This window comes from Astatotilapia calliptera, chromosome 3, assembly GCF_964374335.1.
Source record: "Astatotilapia calliptera chromosome 3, fAstCal68.1, whole genome shotgun sequence".
NCBI classification, from domain to species: Eukaryota; Metazoa; Chordata; class Actinopteri; order Cichliformes; family Cichlidae; genus Astatotilapia; species Astatotilapia calliptera.
In genome coordinates, this window is record NC_137424.1 from 72807021 (window position 1) to 72829145 (window position 22125).

The 22125-nt window shown below is 39.4% G+C and overlaps 2 protein-coding genes across 3 annotated transcripts; one reads left to right on the top strand and one right to left on the bottom strand.

The window, feature by feature from the left end:
* The first annotated feature begins 2386 nt into the window (after positions 1 to 2386).
* On the top strand, positions 2387 to 17025 carry LOC145425782 (uncharacterized). Of its 2 annotated transcripts, XM_080299133.1 has the most exons (11): positions 2392 to 2795; positions 3131 to 3337; positions 3590 to 3828; positions 3916 to 4016; positions 4109 to 4293; positions 4780 to 4974; positions 5479 to 5565; positions 6261 to 6514; positions 6593 to 6718; positions 7616 to 7756; positions 8210 to 17025. In XM_080299133.1, the coding sequence occupies exons 1-11, from the start codon at positions 2663 to 2665 to the stop codon at positions 8354 to 8356; spliced, it is 1815 nt and encodes a 604-aa protein (XP_080155259.1). In that variant the 5' UTR covers positions 2392 to 2662; the 3' UTR covers positions 8357 to 17025. The 2 variants fall into 2 exon arrangements, with proteins under 2 accessions (XP_080155260.1, XP_080155259.1); XM_080299134.1 differs by lacking the exon at positions 6593 to 6718 and having other exon boundaries at positions 2387 to 2795.
* Positions 17026 to 17027: 2 nt separating this feature from the next.
* On the bottom strand, positions 17028 to 20555 carry LOC145423484 (uncharacterized). Its single transcript, XM_080296047.1, has 6 exons — positions 19771 to 20555; positions 18755 to 18888; positions 18318 to 18465; positions 17954 to 18202; positions 17586 to 17856; positions 17028 to 17228 (listed from the first exon to the last, which is right to left on the bottom strand). Exons 1-6 carry the CDS (start codon positions 20163 to 20165, stop codon positions 17028 to 17030), a joined length of 1398 nt encoding a protein of 465 aa, XP_080152173.1. The 5' UTR covers positions 20166 to 20555.
* Between the last annotated feature and the right edge of the window lie 1570 nt (positions 20556 to 22125).

A 22125-nucleotide genomic window follows, 5' to 3' on the forward strand; every position in this document is an offset into this window, starting at 1 on the left:
GATACGGTGATACTTTTGGTAAACAACCATTTGACTAACATGTGTGTCTCACCTGCTCTTGTTCATCTCTGTTCTGTCCTCATTCTCCATCTCCCTCTCTGTTCCTCTCTCTCTCTTTGTGCTGACAATCATCAAATATACAGATATTTACAAACTCTTCAGATAAAAACACAAACACTTTTTAATTGTAACATCAAATCAGACCAAATGTTTATTTTTTTTAGATTGATAAATATAAAAAACATATTTGTTAACTTTAAGAGTAAAGAGAGAAATCGTCTGTATTTCTTAATTGCAAATGGCACCAAATTGTATTCAAAATTGAGCCACAGTTATGGAGCTCCATAGTTCTTTTCCTGGTGTTTTGGTTGACATCTCTTGATTTTCCCATGTCACAGAAACAGGCTCTGTGTTTTGCCTTATATGCATCCACAGCTGTGCCACCTGTTTACTCACATGGACTCTACTAACCTATCAGAAGCTTCTTCAGCTCAGAATGGAATCGTCTGGAGTTTTCTTATTAATTAACAATAAACTTAGTGTACATGTACTCCTAATTTTGATGAAAGTGATAAAAAACAGAAAGCTCTGTCTCTCTTTATTGTGACATTTAACTAATTCAAAAGATATTTCAATATTTATCTAAAACAAAAGTTTACTCTAAATTGATGTTGTGCAGTAAAAATGTTTTATGTTTTCTCCCTAAAGTGTAAATATCTGGTTACAAATGTGAATATCCTGCTGTGTACTGAAATTCCTCTTGTTTTGCATACAAATATACTGAACAACATACAAAGCATAATATATAAAATAACATTTACCTGAGTTTTTCTTTGAAAGAACCCTCTAATGTCCATTCTTATATTTCAGTACATAACTGAAACCGATTTAGTCGGGGAGGGTAAGAACTGAAAATATGAAATAAACACACGTAAGCTAAGAATCTCTAAAAAAAATAGCATTTGTTCGGCTTTTCATTTCGCCATTTGTTGATTCACTTGAAGAGCAAGTAACGTAATATTGGTCAAGTGATCAGTTTGATATCAATCTTTCGTGATGCACCGTCATATTTACATTATTTGTACGGTACGAATGATTTGCGTTGGTACCTGGTCAAACTTAAGCTCTCCTTAGTATGGCTGGCTCCGTCTCTCCAACAGCGCACTGACGGGCAGCAGCTGCCCCGCCCCCTCGCTCAGTCGCTTAGTGCCTGAGCTTGGATCATACCAATATCAGGGGGGGATTCACGCACAGTCGTAAATTCCCACAGTGTGCACTATGTGCTTCGAATATTGTGTGTACTTTTTGTTTTATACAGTTGTCAGCCAGGCATCTAACTATGAAAAAATTGCACTCCAAAATACCCCGGGCTTCTGACAAAACAACCCGGGCTTAAGCCCAGTAAGCCACCCCCACGCTCCGCCCCTGCTGCAGATGTTAGTAAATCTGACCCTAAAGGTTCCTTCTTCTTTAAAATTCAAACTTTGTAATGAAAGGATATTTTTAACAGGCTGTTCTCGTTTATATGACCTCCATAAAACAACAGGGTTAGAACACATTGTGACGAAGTAAGAGTTTGTTTTGTAGTCCATCTTCTGCACAATGTAGTTTCAACGGGCGGACATCCGGTGTCACATCGCTCCTCTCTTTCCCTGAGTCCTTAGCAAATCTCCTTCCCACGATTTTCATCGAGGCCAAGGAAAAGAATTTAGGAAAATGAGATAGGCGCTACTTTTGAAATAACACCCCACGTGGTTACCTTGTGACCCTGAGTCACGTGACCTCGCAGCAACAAATCACAGCAGAGCCGGAAAAGGGGGCGGAGCAAAGTGTCTGTGCAGGAGAGGAGTCGAGCAGAGAGAGCTGCTTTTTTATGAAACGGGAGTAAAGTAGTGGGACTCTCCACCATTTGACCTTAGAACTGAAGAAGCTTCTCGGATGAGAGGTGAAACGTCTTCAAGTAACTTAAAGAAGTCCAGACGCTAGTGATGGCCAAATGAAGCTTTCCGATATGGAACGCCAGGACTGCCATAACGAATTAATTAAATACACCATTAAATAATTAATTAAATGTGTCAATAATTAATTAAAATTGGAATTAATTAATTAAATAAATAGTTATGACACATGTAATTAATTAATTATTGACACATTTAATTAATTATTTATGTATTTCACATTTTAATTAATTATTGACACATTTAATTAATTAATTATTGACACATTTAATTAATTATTTATGTTTTTCACATTTTAATTAATTATTGACACATTTAATTAATTATTGACACATTTAATTAATTATTTAATGATATATTTATTTATTTCATTTTGGCAGTTCTGGTGCCTGGCTGTCATCATGAAATAATTTTATCTGTCAGCCTCACTCATCAAACTCAGGGGGCGGGGTTAACGCTCTCCCTGTGGCTTGTCTGACATCTGATTGGTTAAACTGTAAAGCAAGTCCAGACAGATCGATCCCTGATAATAGATTGATGTACTCCCAGTAAATCTCACTCCGATCCTTTAGGTGGTGATATTCATTTTTAACTTTGCTTGGATGCGCTATGCAGTTGGAAGCAAGAAGTTGCCGCCATAAAAATCAAGACACTTGACAATACTTGTGTACCTCAATTGATACATTGCACGACGTGTACGAGAAATGTCAAAAAGCTGTCCGGAGCTGCTGAGAGAAGCAGCGAATTTAATTGAAGAAGCTCTGAGGACAAATTCCCCAACTCCGTCAGCTCAGACACAGCAGATACCTGCGGCACCATTACATACACCTGTCCAAAGTAAGTAACGTCAGCCACGTGTTATACTAATTGATGACTTAGCACACAGTTAAATCTTAGCAATCAATATGAGCATCTAAATTTCAGTGGGCGGGGGTTGTGCACCTAGGTTTATGTGTGGTAGTTAGCTAATTATGCTTTGTGTGTGACTCACTTTCGTTGTGTGTGGATGGGGCATGAAACTAGATAGTCAGTAAAACGCCCTTATTTTGCAGCACCATGCCTGGTGCTGATGTGTAGCGTTAGTGACGTTTAAAATGATGCTAAGCTGAAAGTTCAGACTGTTGTAGCTGACTGGTGGTCTGTTCCGCTGGGATATTTTCTTTGTGTTGCAGCCGAGCTAGCAAGGCTCTTTGCTCCGTATAATGGTGGGAGTAGAAGAAATATGATAAGACGGTCAGCACAGAGCCTAGTACCTAGAAGAAGCTACACACATACGTTCTGTTGCTTGGCTGATCACAAGGCTAACAAAGTTCCAAGCATTCAGCTTAAAGCAGACCTCCATGCTGCAGGACTTGGAGAGCAAAAAGTGACATTTTCAGGTAAGTCTGATAGTAGAAATTTACCAGAGCCCAGTTTTGATTGTGGTTCACTGTAGGTTTTTTGTTTGTTTGTTTTTTGTTTTTATAATTTTTAGCGTGAATGTGATAAATATTTTGTCATTTTAATTTAAATTGGACTTAAATTTCAACTGTGTGATTGTTATTTTGTGGCTATTAGATAGTACTGGCTTGTTTTCAAATATGTGGGTGTTTGATTGAATGGATATTATCTGTTTATTCTTTTAAATACAGGGAATGACAATGATCCCGAGACTGTAAGAACTAAACTGATGGAAGTGTTTCCAAAGCTCCAAGAAGGGGGAGGATTTGAGTTTCTAAAAATTACAGGATCTACTCGTAGTCGAAATCTTGCATTGCTTCAATGTCCCAGCACTGGATATACCATTGGGTATCTGAAAGACCCATCTGCAATGATTGGGCAGGCTACAATCTACATCCGTCCACTTCAACAGGACTTGCACTTTGATTGTGTACATAAATCTATATTGTCATCATTGTCATCAAATAAATAGCATTGTGGAATTTAAATTTATAAATGGATGTTTTTTATCTTTTAGGAGAGCTCAGGTCATGCCTCTGGTCCACTCATCTCCTGTATTACTTGTCAGAAGGAATTTTCCTTTTCTGAAATAAAAATGCACAGAGACAGCTGTGCTGGGTATGTACTAACAAAGACATATGTGTACTACATATTCATTTTACATTAGGAAAATGAGAGAGTATGACTATGTCAATTTTGTTAACTTCAAGGACATCCACGCAGGAATCACATAGAGAACGAGAGGGAGGCCATGTTGAAGAAAATGATAGAGAGCCAGCCACAGTCAGTGAAAGTGTGCCAGTTAGGCCTGAAACATCAGAAACCTCAGCTCAAAGTGCAGTAGTACCAGTAGTAACTGGTACTGAGGAGTTTGTTCACAAAGAACCTGACAATGGTCTGTGTAAACACATAGAGGTGCTATAAGTTTGCAAACAACTTACATTCATTCAGTAAAAAAAATATTACCTTTAATAAAATTACTTTAAAATAAGTAGTACTGCATGTAATCAACAATGTAATTCATGACTATTAATGTTAAAATACTTTCTTGGGTTCTTAATGTTGTTTGGAAACCCTGAAAGTGATGCTAGGGTAACTGAAACCAGGAATCAAACCTCATTCTGTGCAGAAATGGAATATTTAGAATATTTCTGGTAATATGTATTAGAAGATTGATTGGGTGAATGCGACTGTAGCATAAAGGCCTTTTAGTGTTTGTGGTAAAACACTATATAGGTACTAGGCCATTTGCCTTTTGGTGCTGCACTGAATGACATTTTTCAGGTGTTCTTCATCTTTGACTGTAAAGGAATGCATATCTGCATGTAACATGTTAAGGTTTTTTCTATGTGTAATTTTTTCATTTATTTTTGCGGTCTAGATTGGGTGGTGATTAAAGATCCAGCTCATGCTGCCAAAGTTTTCAGAGAAAATCTACTTCGGGAACATGCATCTGGGACACCACTTCAGCTGAGGATGGATGTGAGGGACTCTGAGGAGGACAGAGACCGGGCACTTCTCTCATTCTATAAACGGCAACAAGAATGGGCATGTCCACTTCATTGTACCCTTGATGGTTAGTAATAGAAATCTATTGTGTTAAATAAATTAAATTAGTTAAATGTCTTTCAATGGAGTTGTCTTAGTGGCTTACTGATTTCATGTGGCTGAAATGCATCATACGATGATCTCCGTTGGCCAATCATGCTAACTACAATGACAGTTATAGTGTTTTTACTCTATCACACAGAATTAGCCCTGTTACTGTGAAAAACTGAATTGAATATTAAAAAAATTTAATTTGTTACAGGTTAATAAGTTGGTTGTGAATGGGCCCAGTGGTCCTAAATAATATACTTTACCACTATTAATATAAATGTGTATTGTACAATACTCCTCTTTTTTTGTTTTCTGGCAGGGTCAGGATTCTAGGATTCCAACCAAAATAATATTGCTTTCTCTTTAAAAAAAAAAAAAAACAATGTTTTTAATTAAATAGGTTTGGCAATAATACTCAGCCATTTTTTTTTTTTTTTTTTTTTTTTTTTTGTACAGTGTAATCATCTGTATTTTATTTCAGGTGATGCTGCTGTTGGACAAGGGGTGATGCGGTACTTTGTGACAACAATAATATCCAAACTCCAGTTTGGATTCAGAGTAGATCTTGGTAAGTGTACCACTATTTTCATATCCTTTTGTTGTGGAATTTTTCCATTAAAGAAAGCCTGCAGACGAGCGGTGAGCGGTAGCTAACATTCTTTAATCCAAACACACAAAGAACAGACAACCAAGCTTGGTGGAGCCTGCATGTCCGCGGGACAGACGGTCAGCAGAGTCTCTCTGAGCCCAGCATGGCTCTCAGTTAAATACCTTTTTCAGGAACAAAAAGCAGTACACAGCTGTTTCACACCTTAAGGTTCACACTCCCTTGCTACCTCCCAGAGTCCTCGAAGAGACAAGACTCTTCCTGTGGAGTTGTCTGCTTCCCTAACTTCCTTACTAGACCCCCATCATTTGTCTTGCTGTATGAGTGTGAGACTTGTTAAAATCCAGTGGCACCAAGGTATCATACGATAAAATAATGTGATTAATACATAAGTAAAATAAATTCTATATACATGGTATTTCACCACTTTTAAATGTATTTTACTCTTATGTGGTGTTTGTGTCTGGATTTTTTTTTTTTTTTTTTTTTTTTTTTTTAGAAATTAACTAAAGGATAATATTGGTATATATTATCATAATTACCTCACTCTCCTTGCTTTAAAGCTTGTGATAATTTTGAAAATCCAGTTTTACATAAAGCACTGGCAAATTTAAAAAAGTAAAATAAAGAAAACTCTGCTTTCTTGGTACTTCTAGGAGGAATGGGTCGAACACTGCTATTTGAGGGTGAACCGGACCATCTGGTCCCAGCAACATCAGAGGTACTTATCGAGAGCAGCCTCTTCCGGGTTGCAGGAAGGATGTTGGCCCACACCTTTTTGCATGATGGTCCCCGTGTCACAGGATTAAGTCCTGCAATAATTCACGTGCTGTTCAATGGTGACCCGGAATTGGCAACAATTGTTATAGAAGACTGTCCTGATCTGCACATCAGGAGTATCATACAAATGGTATGTAAAATTAAAAAAATTATTGAATTACAATCAGTGTGTGGACTACCACAATAACTTGTTTAATCTTAATTTTAGCTTGAACTCGAAGAACTTACTCAGGAACAGCAAGACACAGTCTCTGATCTTTCCCTGTCTTGGGATCTCCCAGCAGTAAATAAAACAAATAGGAGATGGCTGCATAACAAACTTCTAGTGCATGCGGTAGGTTCTTGCTGGTTAAGTATCAAAGACATTGTTGTAGTTGTTGAAATTAATAAGCAGACGGATTTGTATAGAGTAGCTTTTTATTCTACACTGGCAAGCTATGGTCATGTTTCCTTTTTTTCCCCCCTTTTTATTAGTGCCGAAATTAGTTTTGTAAATATTGGGTTTTTAAGCACTAAAATTTACCATTCTCCCAGTCAAGTTGAAATTCTTCTTCTTTATTTTTTTTTTTCTTAAATCATGCACATATTTTTTCATAACCAAAAGCTGACCTTGTCCTTCATACCTGGAAGTGTTGGCACTCACACCCTAATTCCACAAATGCGCGCACACAAGATGAAACTTCAAATACAGAAATCCCTTTACAAAATATCTTCAGGCTGTAGTATACTGACAGCAGGTAAAAAATTTAATGTATGTTTGTGTTTTTAAAATTCCCTTCTTAAAATAAACACATTCCAAATCACTACTTGATTTAGAAAGGGAATCCTCCCACTCACCCATCAGTTGTGCATTCAGCAGAACAGTTATCTCAAGTCTGCATTACCACGTTTTGCACTTAAATAGGCATTAAAGACACATTGTAGTTAATGAAAAAAGTTACCTTAGCAATTTTTTTTATTTATTTATTTTTTTAATGCAGAATGTGGTTTGATGTTGGGAAAATAACAAAGCCCCCATAAAATATGTGTGTGTGAATTGAAGAGTATATTACTGTAAACTGTGCAAATTTATTATATTTGTCTTTGGTGTATACAGTCTACTACAGTGTAAATAGATATGGCAAAGCACGTCAGTGTGTCTTCATGTAAATTTCCTCTACCGTGCCAACTTGTGTAGAATTCAGGAGGATATTTGTTCTTATACTATGGCTTGTGTCTCTCTGCCTGGAAGGTTATTGGGAGAACCATGCGCCAACTCAAACAGCTGAGAAAGGGAATCAAGGATGTCATGGTATGGCCCCTGCTAACGAGTAGGCCAGATGTTGTCCCGCTTCTTTTCCCACGAATGGCAGAAATGCAGTTCACACCACAGGTAAACCAGTTCTTTCTCATCACTGATAAGAGCAGTCCCCAACCTTTTTTGCACCATGGAATGGTTTATGTCCGACAGTATTTTTAGAGACCAGCCTTAAATCTGTAGTGGATTAATACAAGAAAATAAAACCAGTACCGCTAACAAAAAAAGATGTATTCATAGCACACGGGTAAAGAACCAAGGATACCGAGTTAACGATAAAAACCCTGAAAACCATAAATTTCACACCTGAGCATCAACTCTCACAGCCCTGTACCTCATGACTCACCGACCGTTCCGTGGCCCAGGGGTTGGGGACCAGTGATTTATGAGACCTTATTTATAAATGTATTTGATGAACTTTCCATGATATAATATACTGAAGTTGGTGTTTCCTATTAATAAAAATGGTAAAATATATTCTTTTCACCAGTACTTTAGACTAAGTTGTCCTCTTCCATGTTCTATCAGATGGTAATAGACAAAATCACATGGCCAGCTCAGGATAGTGATGAAGATGAGGAATTTGATGTTGAGTCCATGTGCCGCATCACTGGATTTCTACGGATCTTCATTGAAACTGGTATTGGCACCTTTTTTTTCCCTTTTTTTAAATAAAGCTATTGCTCATATTGCAAATGCTTGATAATAAGCATTTAAAGTTATTGTTGGGTCTAAACTCAGACCCCGCTGTATCTAAGACTTATTCCCATGAAAGAAAAGCAAGGCAACAACGTTCGATTTCTTGCGCAAGGGAGGCCTCTCGTCTGTGACCAGCACGTTGAAATGACCACACTGTGGCCTCCTCTCGCCGCCTTTTATTGACAAACTTCAAACAATAGTTTACAAAACACCTCCCCTTGCAACCCCCCTTTGGTTACAAAGACAAGGCACTGTATGTAAATGTATACACTGAGTGTGTGTGTGTGTGTGTGAGAATGTGTGTGTGTGTGTGAGAATGTGTGTGTGTGTGTGTGTGTGTGTGTGTGTGTGTTATGTGAGAATGTGTGTGTGTGTGTGTGTGTGTGTGTGTGTTGGTCAAAGGGTCATAAAACCTAAAAGCAGGAACAACATCCTTGGTCATAAAGAGGGTAGTCTTCCCCCACACCCAATGTATGGTTTACCAAAGATAACACAGTGAAACCATACAAAGGGTAGGAAGCTCTACCAAACATCAAACAGATCTTCAAGTTAGGATGTATCTACAATAAAACCTCCCCCAGCACAGAGTGGCTGGAGAGGTGGTCAGGATCAAAGGAATGGCTTTGATCCTACTGCTTAAACTAAGACTATACAAATTTAAGAAACACAATGGCGACATTCAACAATTAGACTTAACATTTCCCTCCTTTTTGTCATTGTATACTTAAATTTCAACTTATGCACCCTTTGTTTAGACAGTGTCAGTGTAGATTTCATTCATGCACAGTAAACTACATCCTATACATAAGCAAATCAGTATCAACAGTTCAAAAACAGGAATTAATATTTTCAAAAGAAGATGCCACCAAGGACCAGACGGTAACCAAGCTATCCAGCCTTGTGGCGGATCTACTCCTGTCGTACAATTCATTATGTATTTCTTCAAGTACACAACTGAATGTCAAAGGTCAAACAAGAAGAATCATCATTCTCAAAAATCATATGTCTCTACAATCCAACTGTATACAGACATAGGTATTTAAACGCATCAGTTGACTTTATTGTTTGTCCATGTGGCTCTCAGCTAACTTCAAAGCTGCAGCAAGTCAACACCCTTCTTTATTGACTCCTATCAACCCCCCAAATCTTCTCACTGTAGGCATCCTGTGGGGGTTAGAGTCAACTTGTGAATTATCTGCATTTACAACTCTTCTCCTGTCCTGTTGTCACCACAGAAAAAGCTTTGTAAAGGAAATTGGATCAAGCTGTTTTGATCTTCTTGGCTCAAAACCTCAAGTGTTCATGATGTAAATGTAGACAAAAGGCTTCTCTGTTTACATCCTTCTTGCAAAAGACAAAAGAATAAGTGATGTTGCTATGTTCCATGGTTAATCTCCAACTTGGGCTAATCCATTGTCCTTCGTACACATAGGCAATTGGCCTGTTTCCAGTTCGTTTAACTGTATAATGTCCTGCAACAAGTCATATTCTTTGAGTCAGACGAGCAGGTCTGTCTCACCAGAGCAGTTCACCTTCCCAGCTACTGGTGAATCAACCTTCCATTCAGGTTCAGAGCAGTTGAAAAGTTGGCAGTGTTCCTGGATGTGTTGCTAAAGCAACCAAACAAACTGTCTCGCTCCAAGTGATGCTATCCGGTTGTGTTCTTAAACTGCCACCAGTAGTTGGTTGAAAACCCATGCGGGTACTGGGTGTGATTTGCTCTGTCCCAATGCGCTCCTGTCATCCCACTCAGGGTCCACAGGCACAAGAAGATGCACAGCACATTCCCAGCCATTCTGATGAGTACCTGTGGCTCAGTTGGTTTCTTCACCGGATTGAGACGAGGGGCCCTGGAGGCTTTCCCCCCCCTTTGTTCCCGGTCTTCCTGCCACTTACTCCGAGCTGGCCTGGATGTGTGTCACCTTCTTGCAGTGCGCTTGATATATCCAAGTGTTCCTTCCGGCAATCTTCACTGCTGTGGTCGTCGTCAGCAGCATCCGATATGGACCTTCCCATCGTGGACTGGACCAGCACTTCCTCTCCATGGCCTTATCATCATCCAATCTCCAGACTTCAGGCTCTGCTCCTGCGAAGAAACAGAATCATCTGGCAGATCATTTGTTCTCATGACTACTTTACTTTTAAACATTTCAAGCATCTAATCCGCTAATATGCTCTCTCTTCTGCTTTTCTATCATCACTACAGAAGACTGGAACTCTAAATGCTCTAACATGTGTAATCTCAAAGAGTCAGACCATTCTCTGTTGGAGTAATCCTCATGTACTTATTCTATACAGTCTAACCATGTCCTGCCTGTCTTCCTAAATCTTAACTTTACTGTTCCATTAGTTCTCTCTGCAAAAAAGCTTTTTTTTAAAAAAGTATTTAATAATCCTAGAGTGAGTATAACGACTGCTCATCTCCCTCCTGTTTGAGACATGGCATAGCCAATGGCTCAAAATAGCAGCAGTCTTATACAAATTATTAGGCAGTACTGGTGTATCACACAGATAAAAAAAATCATCCTGCAAGCTTGCTCCCTCTGTAAGTCACAACTGTTTTCCTGCTGTAGGTGAGTGGATGTGCATGTCTGCTGATGCTGTATTTCTAAAATGTTAACACCATGTTTAACTACAGCTGCCTCTTTTGCGATCTTATCTGCAAAATCTTTTCCTAATGCAACTGGATCTTTCCCTCACATGTGTGCTGCACATTTACAAACGGCAATTCCACTGGTTAATAATGCTGCATCCAGCAGAATTTGCAAGAGTTTGGTGTGTTCTGCAGGTTTCCCTGTAGAGGTTGTCACACCTCGTCTCACTCACTGCACTACAAAGAAATGTACAGTAGCAAATGTATACTACCTATCAGTGTATATTGTCTCTCTACAGCTTTACACGCTTCCGTTAAAGCTAGCATCTCTGCTGCTCAAGCAAATATGAAACATGCTAGTTGTCCTACATAGATAACTCTCTCTCACTGTCTGCTACAGTAAAACCTGTTCTAGTCTGTCCCTCTGCTGTTATAAAACTCAAATCATCAACAAACCAAACCTTTTCCTCAACGAGTGGCACATCTATTAAGTCATCCCTCAGCTTACACGTCTTCTCCTCGCGCTCTCTACACTCATGAGAAGTGCCCTCCTCCGTTGGCAAAAAGGGTTGGACAGATTCAGAATTCTGCACCACTTTATGGTAATATGTGTGGTTGTGAGAGTAACAGTAACATTAAAGACAAGTGTCTTGTAGGTGACAGAAATGTAAGTTTAGTCTGCAATAGTAAACATCTACCTCGTGTGGAACTAACAATTGCAAAAGCTGAAATAAACTATTGAAACATTGTACAGCTTAAGCTGCTGCACATACTGATCTCACGCATGGAGGTAAAGCACGAGCAACTAGAGCTAATCTTTTAGGATAGTAAGTTACTGGCTTCACTTGTGGAAAAAGTGCTGTTAGTTATTTTACAGTCACCTTGCATTTGTGCTGTTCACAGAACCACAAGTCCATCGCTGGACCTCCTCTGCGCTGTCACTTTTTGGAGCTTGGCACGCTCCCTCAGGTTCCATTTTGTGGGCGATCCTCTCAGTCACTCCTTCTCATCATGGCATCTCACGACATCTACAAATTGAAAAAATGACACTCCTCTCGCCACACGGCTTTCGCCATGTGTCAACTCCCCAATGAGACATGTACAAGAATGTTGCACAGTCTCCCTAAAACAATCTCCAGGGTTTGTCCCTTGGAGCAGCTTCACTCCAAGCTGTAACCCTGTGTAAAAACATTAATCAGCACTTAAATGTTCAGCTTGTTTAGCTCCCAGCTCCTGTATCACAGAAGACAAAGTCTTAAATTTAAAACAACTTCACATTCGCAACCAACTGTAGATCATAAGAGTAATAAAGTATTCAGCATCACAGAGACAAGTATCATTGCAGGTTTATTCTAAACTCATTAAACTCCTACGTTTTCCCATAATTTATTCCAAATTATTTAACATCTCAATGTTATTCCACATTGTAATCAGTGAACTTCACTTATAGGCCATCAAAGCCTCATCTGAACAAGGATGCACCACTTGCATAGGTTTAATACTTGTAAATAAACAGCTAATCACACAAATCACTGCAACAATAATAGAAAACATTGTTTAATGTTACTTCTGGACCCCACCTCTTGACGCATGGACACTCTCATGCGTCAACTCACCAAACCTGGATCCCTGCCTTAAAAACTGGCTCCACCAGGAGCCTGCATACTCACCATCATGGCCTGGAAAACAAGATCTGGAAGTAAAATCAAACTTCACACTTATAAACAAGTATATCACAAGAGTAACAAGCATTCAGCATCAGCAAGATAAGTGTCATGTGCAGGTTTTCTCAAATCATTAAATCACTATTGTTACCATAATTCGCCTCAAACATGGATCATCCCATGTGCTCAGTTAACATTAATGTAATCGGTGACTTCCCTTAAGCAAAGTCACTCCACTCATATATTATTATGGGTCCAAAAGTGGCCAGCAAATGAGCCCATAATAAACTATTCCATAAATATCGTAATCTCTTATTTGTTTTACTCATGTCACTTGTCCACTTCTGCTGAATGCTACATGCACTCTTAAAGAAAACAAAACCTGAAATAAAGAAACAAACATCCACCAGTTGTTCTGCTAAAAACCACATCATCAAATCACATGAAAAACTGCAATGCTGTAAGAAAAAATGCAAATGTTAGCGCTGCGCAGGTGTGTACACACTTTCTCACAGTAACTTCTGTGAGTACCACAAGCCCATGAATAACACACCTCTGATAGATTCACAAACATAAAAATGGCATTTAAAAGGTTAAACCATCACGCAACCTCAGATGTTGCTATCATCTTTCTGCTCCTGTAACAGAGACACACACAGAGATACATCCACACCTTTGTCAAGTGGGGGTTGACTTCACACAATGGTGTTAAGTCAGTCAGTCAGTTCCCCATTTATTTTAAAATTCTTACTCATTCACTCAGTGATTCCTTCTTTTGCTAATTGTGGAAATTATCGTCGCATTCGTTTCCACGCTCAGCAAAACAACGTCATTTCAAAAAGAAAAATAATTTAGACTGGATTTCCTCGTTGAATCCTTTTGGACAGGAACTTGTTTCCTGATTGTCCCAAATAAGAGCCCATTTTAATTTTGGGGAAGCTCACTTTGCAACAGTTTTCTCGACGACGCTTCGATTCTAATCGTGCAGATCTGCTCAAACAGAGATCATCAAACAAAACTTTCAGTGCACCATGAAAGTAACAAAATAAAAGAAAGAAAATAAAAGAAATCAAAGAAAATAATGGAAAGAAAGGCCTTGTTTAAGTCATGACACGTGTTCTTCATGCCAGGGGGATAAATCGTAACAACCCAATTGGCAGGTTCAACTTTAGTAATAAAGACAATCAAACAGCCAGTTTAATCTCAAACATTCATCCAATCAGCCATACACACAACATACAGCATAACCCTGTTGTCTTAGCACATAATCAGTTTTAGTTCTCATGTAACTAAATGTGTGTCATGGTAAAACTTCTTCACACACCAGAAACTCACAATCAGCTCACTCAACTCACTCATTTAAGACCTCTCATCAGCATTCTGCTTTCTCCTCTATAATGCAACCATCTGTCCTCCTATAATATTCAGTCCACTAGTCTATGTATCACTTTCATCTTACTAGTGACTTGGACAAGATGACAAACAGAATCTCATGCTTAAGATGCTGTCTGGTCTCATGAGTATCATTGTATGTGTATATGCATGTGGGGTTAGTATGGTTAATGCATTTTCAGTATGTTTTTGTGTTCATCTCTCATCACACTTCCATTATTCTCATCACTGCTTAAAACAACACACATCTCTCTGTTTTTTTCTTTAACTGTACTTTTCTCCAAAACAGAAAATAGCATTACAGCTGTTTCAGACTGAGAAACACCAAACACTCTTCGTGCTATCATTCATCCACACAACTATTTTATTTCTTTTTGTCCACTGGGCAGGTGACATGCAGAATCACGTCTGCCCCAGCTGGATACCTTTCACACACACCATGACGTCAGACACTCTCACACTCGCGGAATTGATCAGGAGAAAAACTTTCTTCATCTTCACACTCTGTTACAGAAACACCATATGGTTTTTTTTTTTGTGTTGTGTCAGGGATGGATATGTAGTTGTAACGTTTGTGTTCACTTTCTTTCCTTTCTGTCTCCTCTCTTGCCTAGTCTGTCTTGGACTCAATGCTGCTCCTAATATGCCTTTAATCTCTCCTCCACTTCTGCTCTCTCACGCTCTTCTCTGACTCTACTTTCTGCTAACATTCTTGCTTCTCTCCTCTTCTGAACCTGCTCCAGCCACAACTTAGCAACTGCTAACTGCAATTCCTTCCTCTGCTTCGCTTTACCTGTTTTACCTGCTACACTTACAGCTATTCTTTCTACCAGCATTTTACACTTAACTTCCACTAATGTCCCTTCAAATCCACATTTCTTACACCAACAACCTACATACTGCGTGCTGCCTGGTAAAACTTTCTGCATAAATTTTACATCTCCTTCTAAGGCAGACTTACACATTTTATTCTCCATTACAAGACAACAATCAGCCACACTCACGCAGACCACGTCTGGCCCGCACACACACAACATAGGCCTATCGCTTGCGTTTGCACGCACAGCTAGCGCTCTCTGTTGAAAACTCTCAAACGCCCCATATGGCGGAGAATTCAACCTTCGGACACTCTCCAACGCCCCAAATGGCGGAGATTCCGGACTCTGAACCTAGGTTCTCTCCACGCCCCAAATGGCGGAGAACTCTCTACGCCCCAAATGGCGGAGAAGCCTGCGTCTCTCTCACGCGGCTAGCGCGTTCCCGGACTCACGTTTAACGCACAGCCCGTAGCCGCTCTCTATTGTTTTGGGTCACGTGCGCTCTCGTGACCAGCGCTCCCCCGGACTCAAACGTTTCACGCAGAATCACGGTGACGCGTATCTAGGATCCACATTCATTCACACGGTTATAGAGACGCTCTCTGATTGCTTACCGTTGTGTTGCGTTTCGTTCACAGGAGAGTCCTAGAATCCCGTCAGTCGCCGTCCACGAGGGGAGTTCAGACACTATTCCACCGGCCTGGTCGCGAATTTAACACTCCAGGGCTTTGTCAGGCGTCCTAACGGCCTGGTTGTCGACAATCTGCGGCGTGTCCTCTCTCCCCTCAGTGTGCGGCGAAATTCTTGGACTCCGGCGTCGAAGGACCAATTAATGTTGGGTCTAAACTCAGACCCCGCTGTATCTAAGACTTATTCCCATGAAAGAAAAGCAAGGCAACAACGTTCGATTTCTTGCGCAAGGGAGGCCTCTCGTCTGTGACCAGCACGTTGAAATGACCACACTGTGGCCTCCTCTCGCCGCCTTTTATTGACAAACTTCAAACAATACAGTAAGAACAAAACACCTCCCCTTGCAACCCCCCTTTGGTTACAAAGACAAGGCACTGTATGTAAATGTATACACTGAGTGTGTGTGTGTGTGTGTGAGAATGTGTGTGTGTGTGTGAGAATGTGTGTGTGTGTGTGTGTGTGTGTGTTATGTGAGAATGTGTGTGTGTGTGTGTGTGTGTGTGTGTGTGTGTGTGTGTGTTGGTCAAAGGGTCATAAAACCTAAAAGCAGGAACAACATCCTTGGTCATAAAGAGGGTAGTCTTCCCCCACACCCAATGTATGGTTTACCAAAGATAACACAGTGAAACCATACAAAGGGTAGGAAGCTCTACCAAACATCAAACAGATCTTCAAGTTAGGATGTATCTACAATAAAACCTCCCCCAGCACAGAGTGGCTGGAGAGGTGGTCAGGATCAAAGGAATGGCTTTGATCCTACTGCTTAAACTAAGACTATACAAATTTAAGAAACACAATGGCGACATTCAACAATTAGACTTAACAGTTATAATGTATGAAATTCATAATTTCACTGTATATTCTCTGCAGCATGATGAACAATTAACTAAATGTTTTCTTAACTCCATTTCTGACTTTCTAGCTTCATCAAGTAGACTGGCCCAACTGATGAAATTCTGGGTTGGCTGGGAGATGCTTCCTCCTGAACTCAATGTGGAGATCTCTGGTGGCACCTTTCCGACAGCGTCTACTTGTTTTGAAACGCTAAAGCTGCCAGCTCATTTCCAGACATACCAAGACTTCGAGGAAGCACTTATTTCTGCAATAAATAGTGCACACACAGGTTTTGGACTGGTTTAAGATTTTTCAGGCTGAAATTTCGCCATAGTTCAAACAGAAAGCAACCAAAGGCGAATGAAACACATGTTTAATGGTTCACATTTTTCTAAAAAGCAATTTTACATTTTGATATAAAATGGGAGAGACAGCAGTTCTGCATCCCAAGCTGTCATGTCTTTTTTTTTTTTTTTCCCCACAATTACAATAAAACAAATTATAATTTTGTTAACCAAAAAATGTGACAAATGTCATGATGGGGGAAAAACTTGAAAGAAAGAAAGGAACTTGTAAGATTATGTGAGGGAAGCAAATTGTTTTACATTGCATGTCTGTTTGTTTTAGCATGCTAAATAAAAAGCTTGGATTGTATATCAGTCTCCTATGGTTCTTGACAGAATTTGGACTGTCTCCAAGTAAGATCCGATTGCATCTGTCAATGAAACTCCTGGAACTGGCAAAGTAGCAAGCTCTTCATCTGATAGCTCACGGCCCAGCTGAATGTCAGGTACTGATGTAGCGCCTCCATGGTTAGTGTGAGGCCCGTTCCAGTCAATCCCGTAGTCTTCAGAAACCTGAACGTGGAATAATCTTTAGTGTTGTAGTTACAACTACTTTAATAATGCTTTAGGTCATTGCACAACCTATTTGGGACTTTTTTTTGGTCCGCATGTTGGTGAGTATTTAAATAATATGTTAACAATCAAATACTATAAAACAGTACAATTGTGCATAGGCTAGAAAAATGTACATGCGACAAAGAAATCTTAGCTCAAAACGTTGGAGAGCTTAGGTTTGAATCGCTGACTATCACCTTTTAGCACATGGGTTTTCTCCCCTAGTCAAAAACTAAACAGTATGTAGCAGGGTTTTTTTTTTTTGTTTTGTTTTGTTTTTTTTTAAACTTTGTTAAAAGGCGGTTGTTCTCTAACCTCTGAAGGATCCTCCACGGGGCCTTGGTCTCTGTATCTTATCCAGAGTTGCTGTGGTGACTGATTCCGTTCAGTTCTAAGACCATGACTGTTCCATGCATCTTGGAAAGAGTCTAGGTTGCTCTGTATGTGTGGACGGAAAACTCGGTGCAAGGCGTACAGATGGATTTCACTGTCTGGATTAAGTGTTCCCTGATGTTCCAGTGAAGTGAACAGCTGATAGAAAAGGTCTAGGGCATGCTCGTAGACATCTCTCCACATCCTCTCTATTCTGTGATTAAAATAAAATTAAATTTTTATGTGATGTAATTTTCATAAAGCATTACACTGGTAGAGTCTATAACACAGCAACAAAACATGTTATTTACCGCTGATTGTGGACACTTCGGCCTGTGATGTGAGAGTTCCTGTTGGTGCCTCTGCTCCTGATCATGAATTCAGCTACATCGGCATTCTCCCCACCTTTATCAGACCGAACCCTTGATGGCAGTCCGTACTGCTCAACAGCAGCAATAAAGCTCTCCAAGACTGTTCTAGCTCTGTTGTTGCCAGCCACTGTCAAGTAGACAATTAGTCGACTGAATCCATCCGTGCCACCATGGACAACAAATCTCCATCTGTGAGACAATATGTAAAACACACACACAAAAAAAAACAACAACCTTTTTGTAGAACAATTATTTAAAATATCTATAATATGGTTAATGATTCCTATGTCAATACCACTGATACCTTATTAGCTTATGGTTGCCGTCAATGTGCCATAAGGAGTTTGGACCTGGAACAGAATACTGCCGTCGTCTTAATACATGCAGCCGTAGACGTCTGATGTTCACTCCTTCTGCATCGACTCTGCGTAAAGACTCCCGCAGTCTTGAGACTGAGAGGTGGGCAAAAATAACCACAAACTAACTGGCCACTTCATTAGAAATACCTATATTAACCACCTGACCAATATTGTAAAAATATCTACCAGTAGAATTTCAAATATTCATCAGTTAGTGATACTGTCATGGTCACTTTTGAGGAAAGAGTGTCAGTATAATAAACTGCATAACAAATCATGGTGCTTAGGAAAGGATACATACACAATCATGAGCTTAACTTTAGCTTGGCTCACTAACAGATCACTTATTCATAAATTTCAATAACAGGCTTATTATACTCACCAGGGACACGCACACCTCTTGCATTCAGAAATCCATGCATTAGCTTGTAGCCGGTGTTTGGATGGCTTCTGTGGACTTCATTTACAATACGATCCAACTCCTCATCAGTAACAGATGAATAGAGGTCTGTCTTTCTACACAGATGAAAAACACTGAGTAATGTTGGAGTTTACGAAATATTATCTTAGACTGGTCGACAATCAGGTCTATAAGTGATGACCTGATGAATCCTGCTTCCACGCTCAAACTGCTCTGTGTTTTTTAAGGCTGTTGTGCTTTTAACACGTTTTAATGCTTTGCATCTTGGTCTATCTAATCTCAACAAGCCCCTAAAAACAGTTAGTGATCACTGTCGGCCTCTCTAGGGTTTCATTACCACTGTTGATTTTAAAAACCAGTTTTTAAAACCTGGGTGTAACTGCAGCCCAGCCCATGCAGCAGTATATTAATGACTGGGTGGATTATCTCGATTGTTCTCCTGACTGAAGTTTTGTCCATTTACAGCAGGGGTCTCGAAGTCCGGGCCTTGAGGGCCGATGTCGTGCAGGTTTAAATGTGTCCTTGACCAAAACACAGCTGATTTAAATGGCTAAATTACCTCCTCAACATGTCTTGAAGTTCTTCAGAGGCCTGGTAATGACCTAATTATTTGATACAGGTCACTGTGTCTATGCTGTGTAGCTAGCGATCACATAGCACATCATTATATACCAACTAGCCCAACTTCATTAACCCCACAAAACGTTTATTTTCCTGTCTTCATTTATGTGAAGTGATAGCAGAGCTGTACATCTTAATTTGATTTAGAAAATCTCTTGGTGTGAACATGCAATATTATACTTAGATGGAAACTAGCTAGCTAACTTCCTGCTAACTTCTAACTTCGTTAAATTGCATAAATTCTGTTTTCATGGATGCCTGGATGTTAAACTTAATTGTTGCACCTGGTAAAGGAGCAACGCTGATAATTTTATTACAGAATTTAGACAGTTTTTCAATTCTCAGTGAGTAAATACCTTAAGCCGTTTTGTTCCATACGCCTCCTGATTGTCCTTTCAGACACTCCGAACCTCGTCGCAATTTCACTCGCTGTCAATCCACAGAGAACATGATGCTCGAAAACGTCAATCGGTATATCAAAAGCGGGGCGTCCCGTTCCGTGAGTTTGCCGCTGTTCCGCAATGCTTTGCTGGAGTACTTCATGTAAGTTTGCAGTCACTCTACCATCAATGTCTTGGTTGGAGAGTGCGGAAATAAGTCCAAGAATTTCAATAAATTCCTCAGTTTTATTTGTCACATGCTCCGGCTGAGCAATTCCTGCTTCAACATTATCTGCTAGGTCTAAAATATCTCTTACCAACTCGAGAGCGATTTCACGAAAATCCCCCATGACGGTAGCGATGTTTTGCATGGAGCCACTCCAGACCAAAGCAATGGTTTTGACTCGATCAGCGTTAACCCCGCCCCCTGAGTTTGATGGGTGAGGCTGACAGATAAAATTATTTCATGATGAGAGCCAGGCGCCAAGACTGCCAAAATGAAATAAATAAATATATCATTAAATAATTAATTAAATGTGTCAATAATTAATTAAATGTGTCAATAATTAATTAAATGTGTCAATAATTAATTAAAATGTGAAAAACATAAATAATTAATTAAATGTGTCAATAATTAATTAATTAAATGTGTCAATAATTAATTAAAATGTGAAATACATAAATAATTAATTAAATGTGTCAATAATTAATTAATTACATGTGTCATAACTATTTATTTAATTAATTAATTCCAATTTTAATTAATTATTGACACATTTAATTAATTATTTAATGGTGTATTTAATTAATTCATTATGGCAGTCCTGGCGTTCCATATTCCGAAGCACTGAAGCTTGTATTGAAAAACGGTTCATTACTCGAAGCTTTTCAACACAGTCCTCTCCGGTGACATCTGGTGGTGAAAATTTAGAAGAGCAGCTTGAATCTGCAAAATAAAACGGACTGCTCAATTATCACTGCTCACTCAAGAGTGGAGTTCTCTCTGATATTGGGCCACCATTCCGTTGCTTTGAACATGTAATTGGTTTTGTTTTCTCGATTGGGGGGCTGAAAAAATGTAATGCGTATTTGCGTAATACATTTTGATCAATAAACTTTCCCTATTTAAACATGCACTATGGTGTGGCCTTTCTTTGCTCATAACTCCTTGATGTTGGTAAATACAATAAGTGAGCAATATATACAATATACATATGATAACGCACAGCACATTATGGAGTATGCCCCTGCTGTGGAGTCCTGCCTCCATCTACTTGTCATTTAATCACTGGACAGCTGGACAGGTTCATACAAAATATTAGATTAGGCCAATTGTCCTATACATATTTTTGACCTAGGGGTGGGACTGATTGTGAACTGGAAAGGGAAAATGCTTAGGGGGCTGAGTACGGCTGCATCGTTACTGATTTGTAGAATCATTTTGATTCGATACAGAATCCGATTCAATTTGATTGGAATCTGGAAAGTTTTGCCTCAGTCAGAAATATTACAAGTCTGATCATTTAACAGTATATATCCATAATTTCGTATCTATTAAAAGAAAGCTGACACATGTGAGCCTTAATTAGAGATGTAAACAGAGAGTTATGAAACCTGCAGCTGCAGAAGCCAGCGAAGAAAAAAGAGGCAAACAGCGCGGACCCGACGACACATCAAAATCTGACTCTGACGCGTCGGGTCCGCGCTCTGTGTTCACGCTTGTATGCAGAATCCGTAAACCTGCTCCCAGTTACTGTTTTAGCTGTTTGGTGTTTGACGACATGTTGTGAGGTTTAACCTGAGATGCTGGCGTTTCAGGCATAATAACATTAATTTACAAATCGACACAGGATTGTAATGAATCAATATCACTTTATTCAATTTAGCATGGATTTTAATCAGAAAGGCGATAATCAAAACCCACCTCTAATCAAGAACTTGCAAAGTAAAAACATGATCTATGTCAGGTAGCCCTTTTGTTATTTACAGTTAAAAAGAGGATTAGTGTTACTGTGTGCTGGCTGAGTCTGTTTCTTTTCTTAGAAATAGTTTCTCCTGCCCTGGAGAAAATCCACTTGCATGGAACAGAAGAGGCTGTGGAGTGCAGGAACCACACTGCAAGCTGGTAGATATGCAGGTATTCCTGGGTCCTGCAGACTATCACCTAAAAACAATAAACAAAATGATTTTCTAAACTGTGTAGCAATGTAATGTACGTATAGTGTCAAATACATTTTTGTAGTCTTCATCAGCTTTAATGCACATGGAAGTGTTCCTAAAGTCATATGCTGTAATGATATTTACATTATGAAAACATGATTTTGGACATTT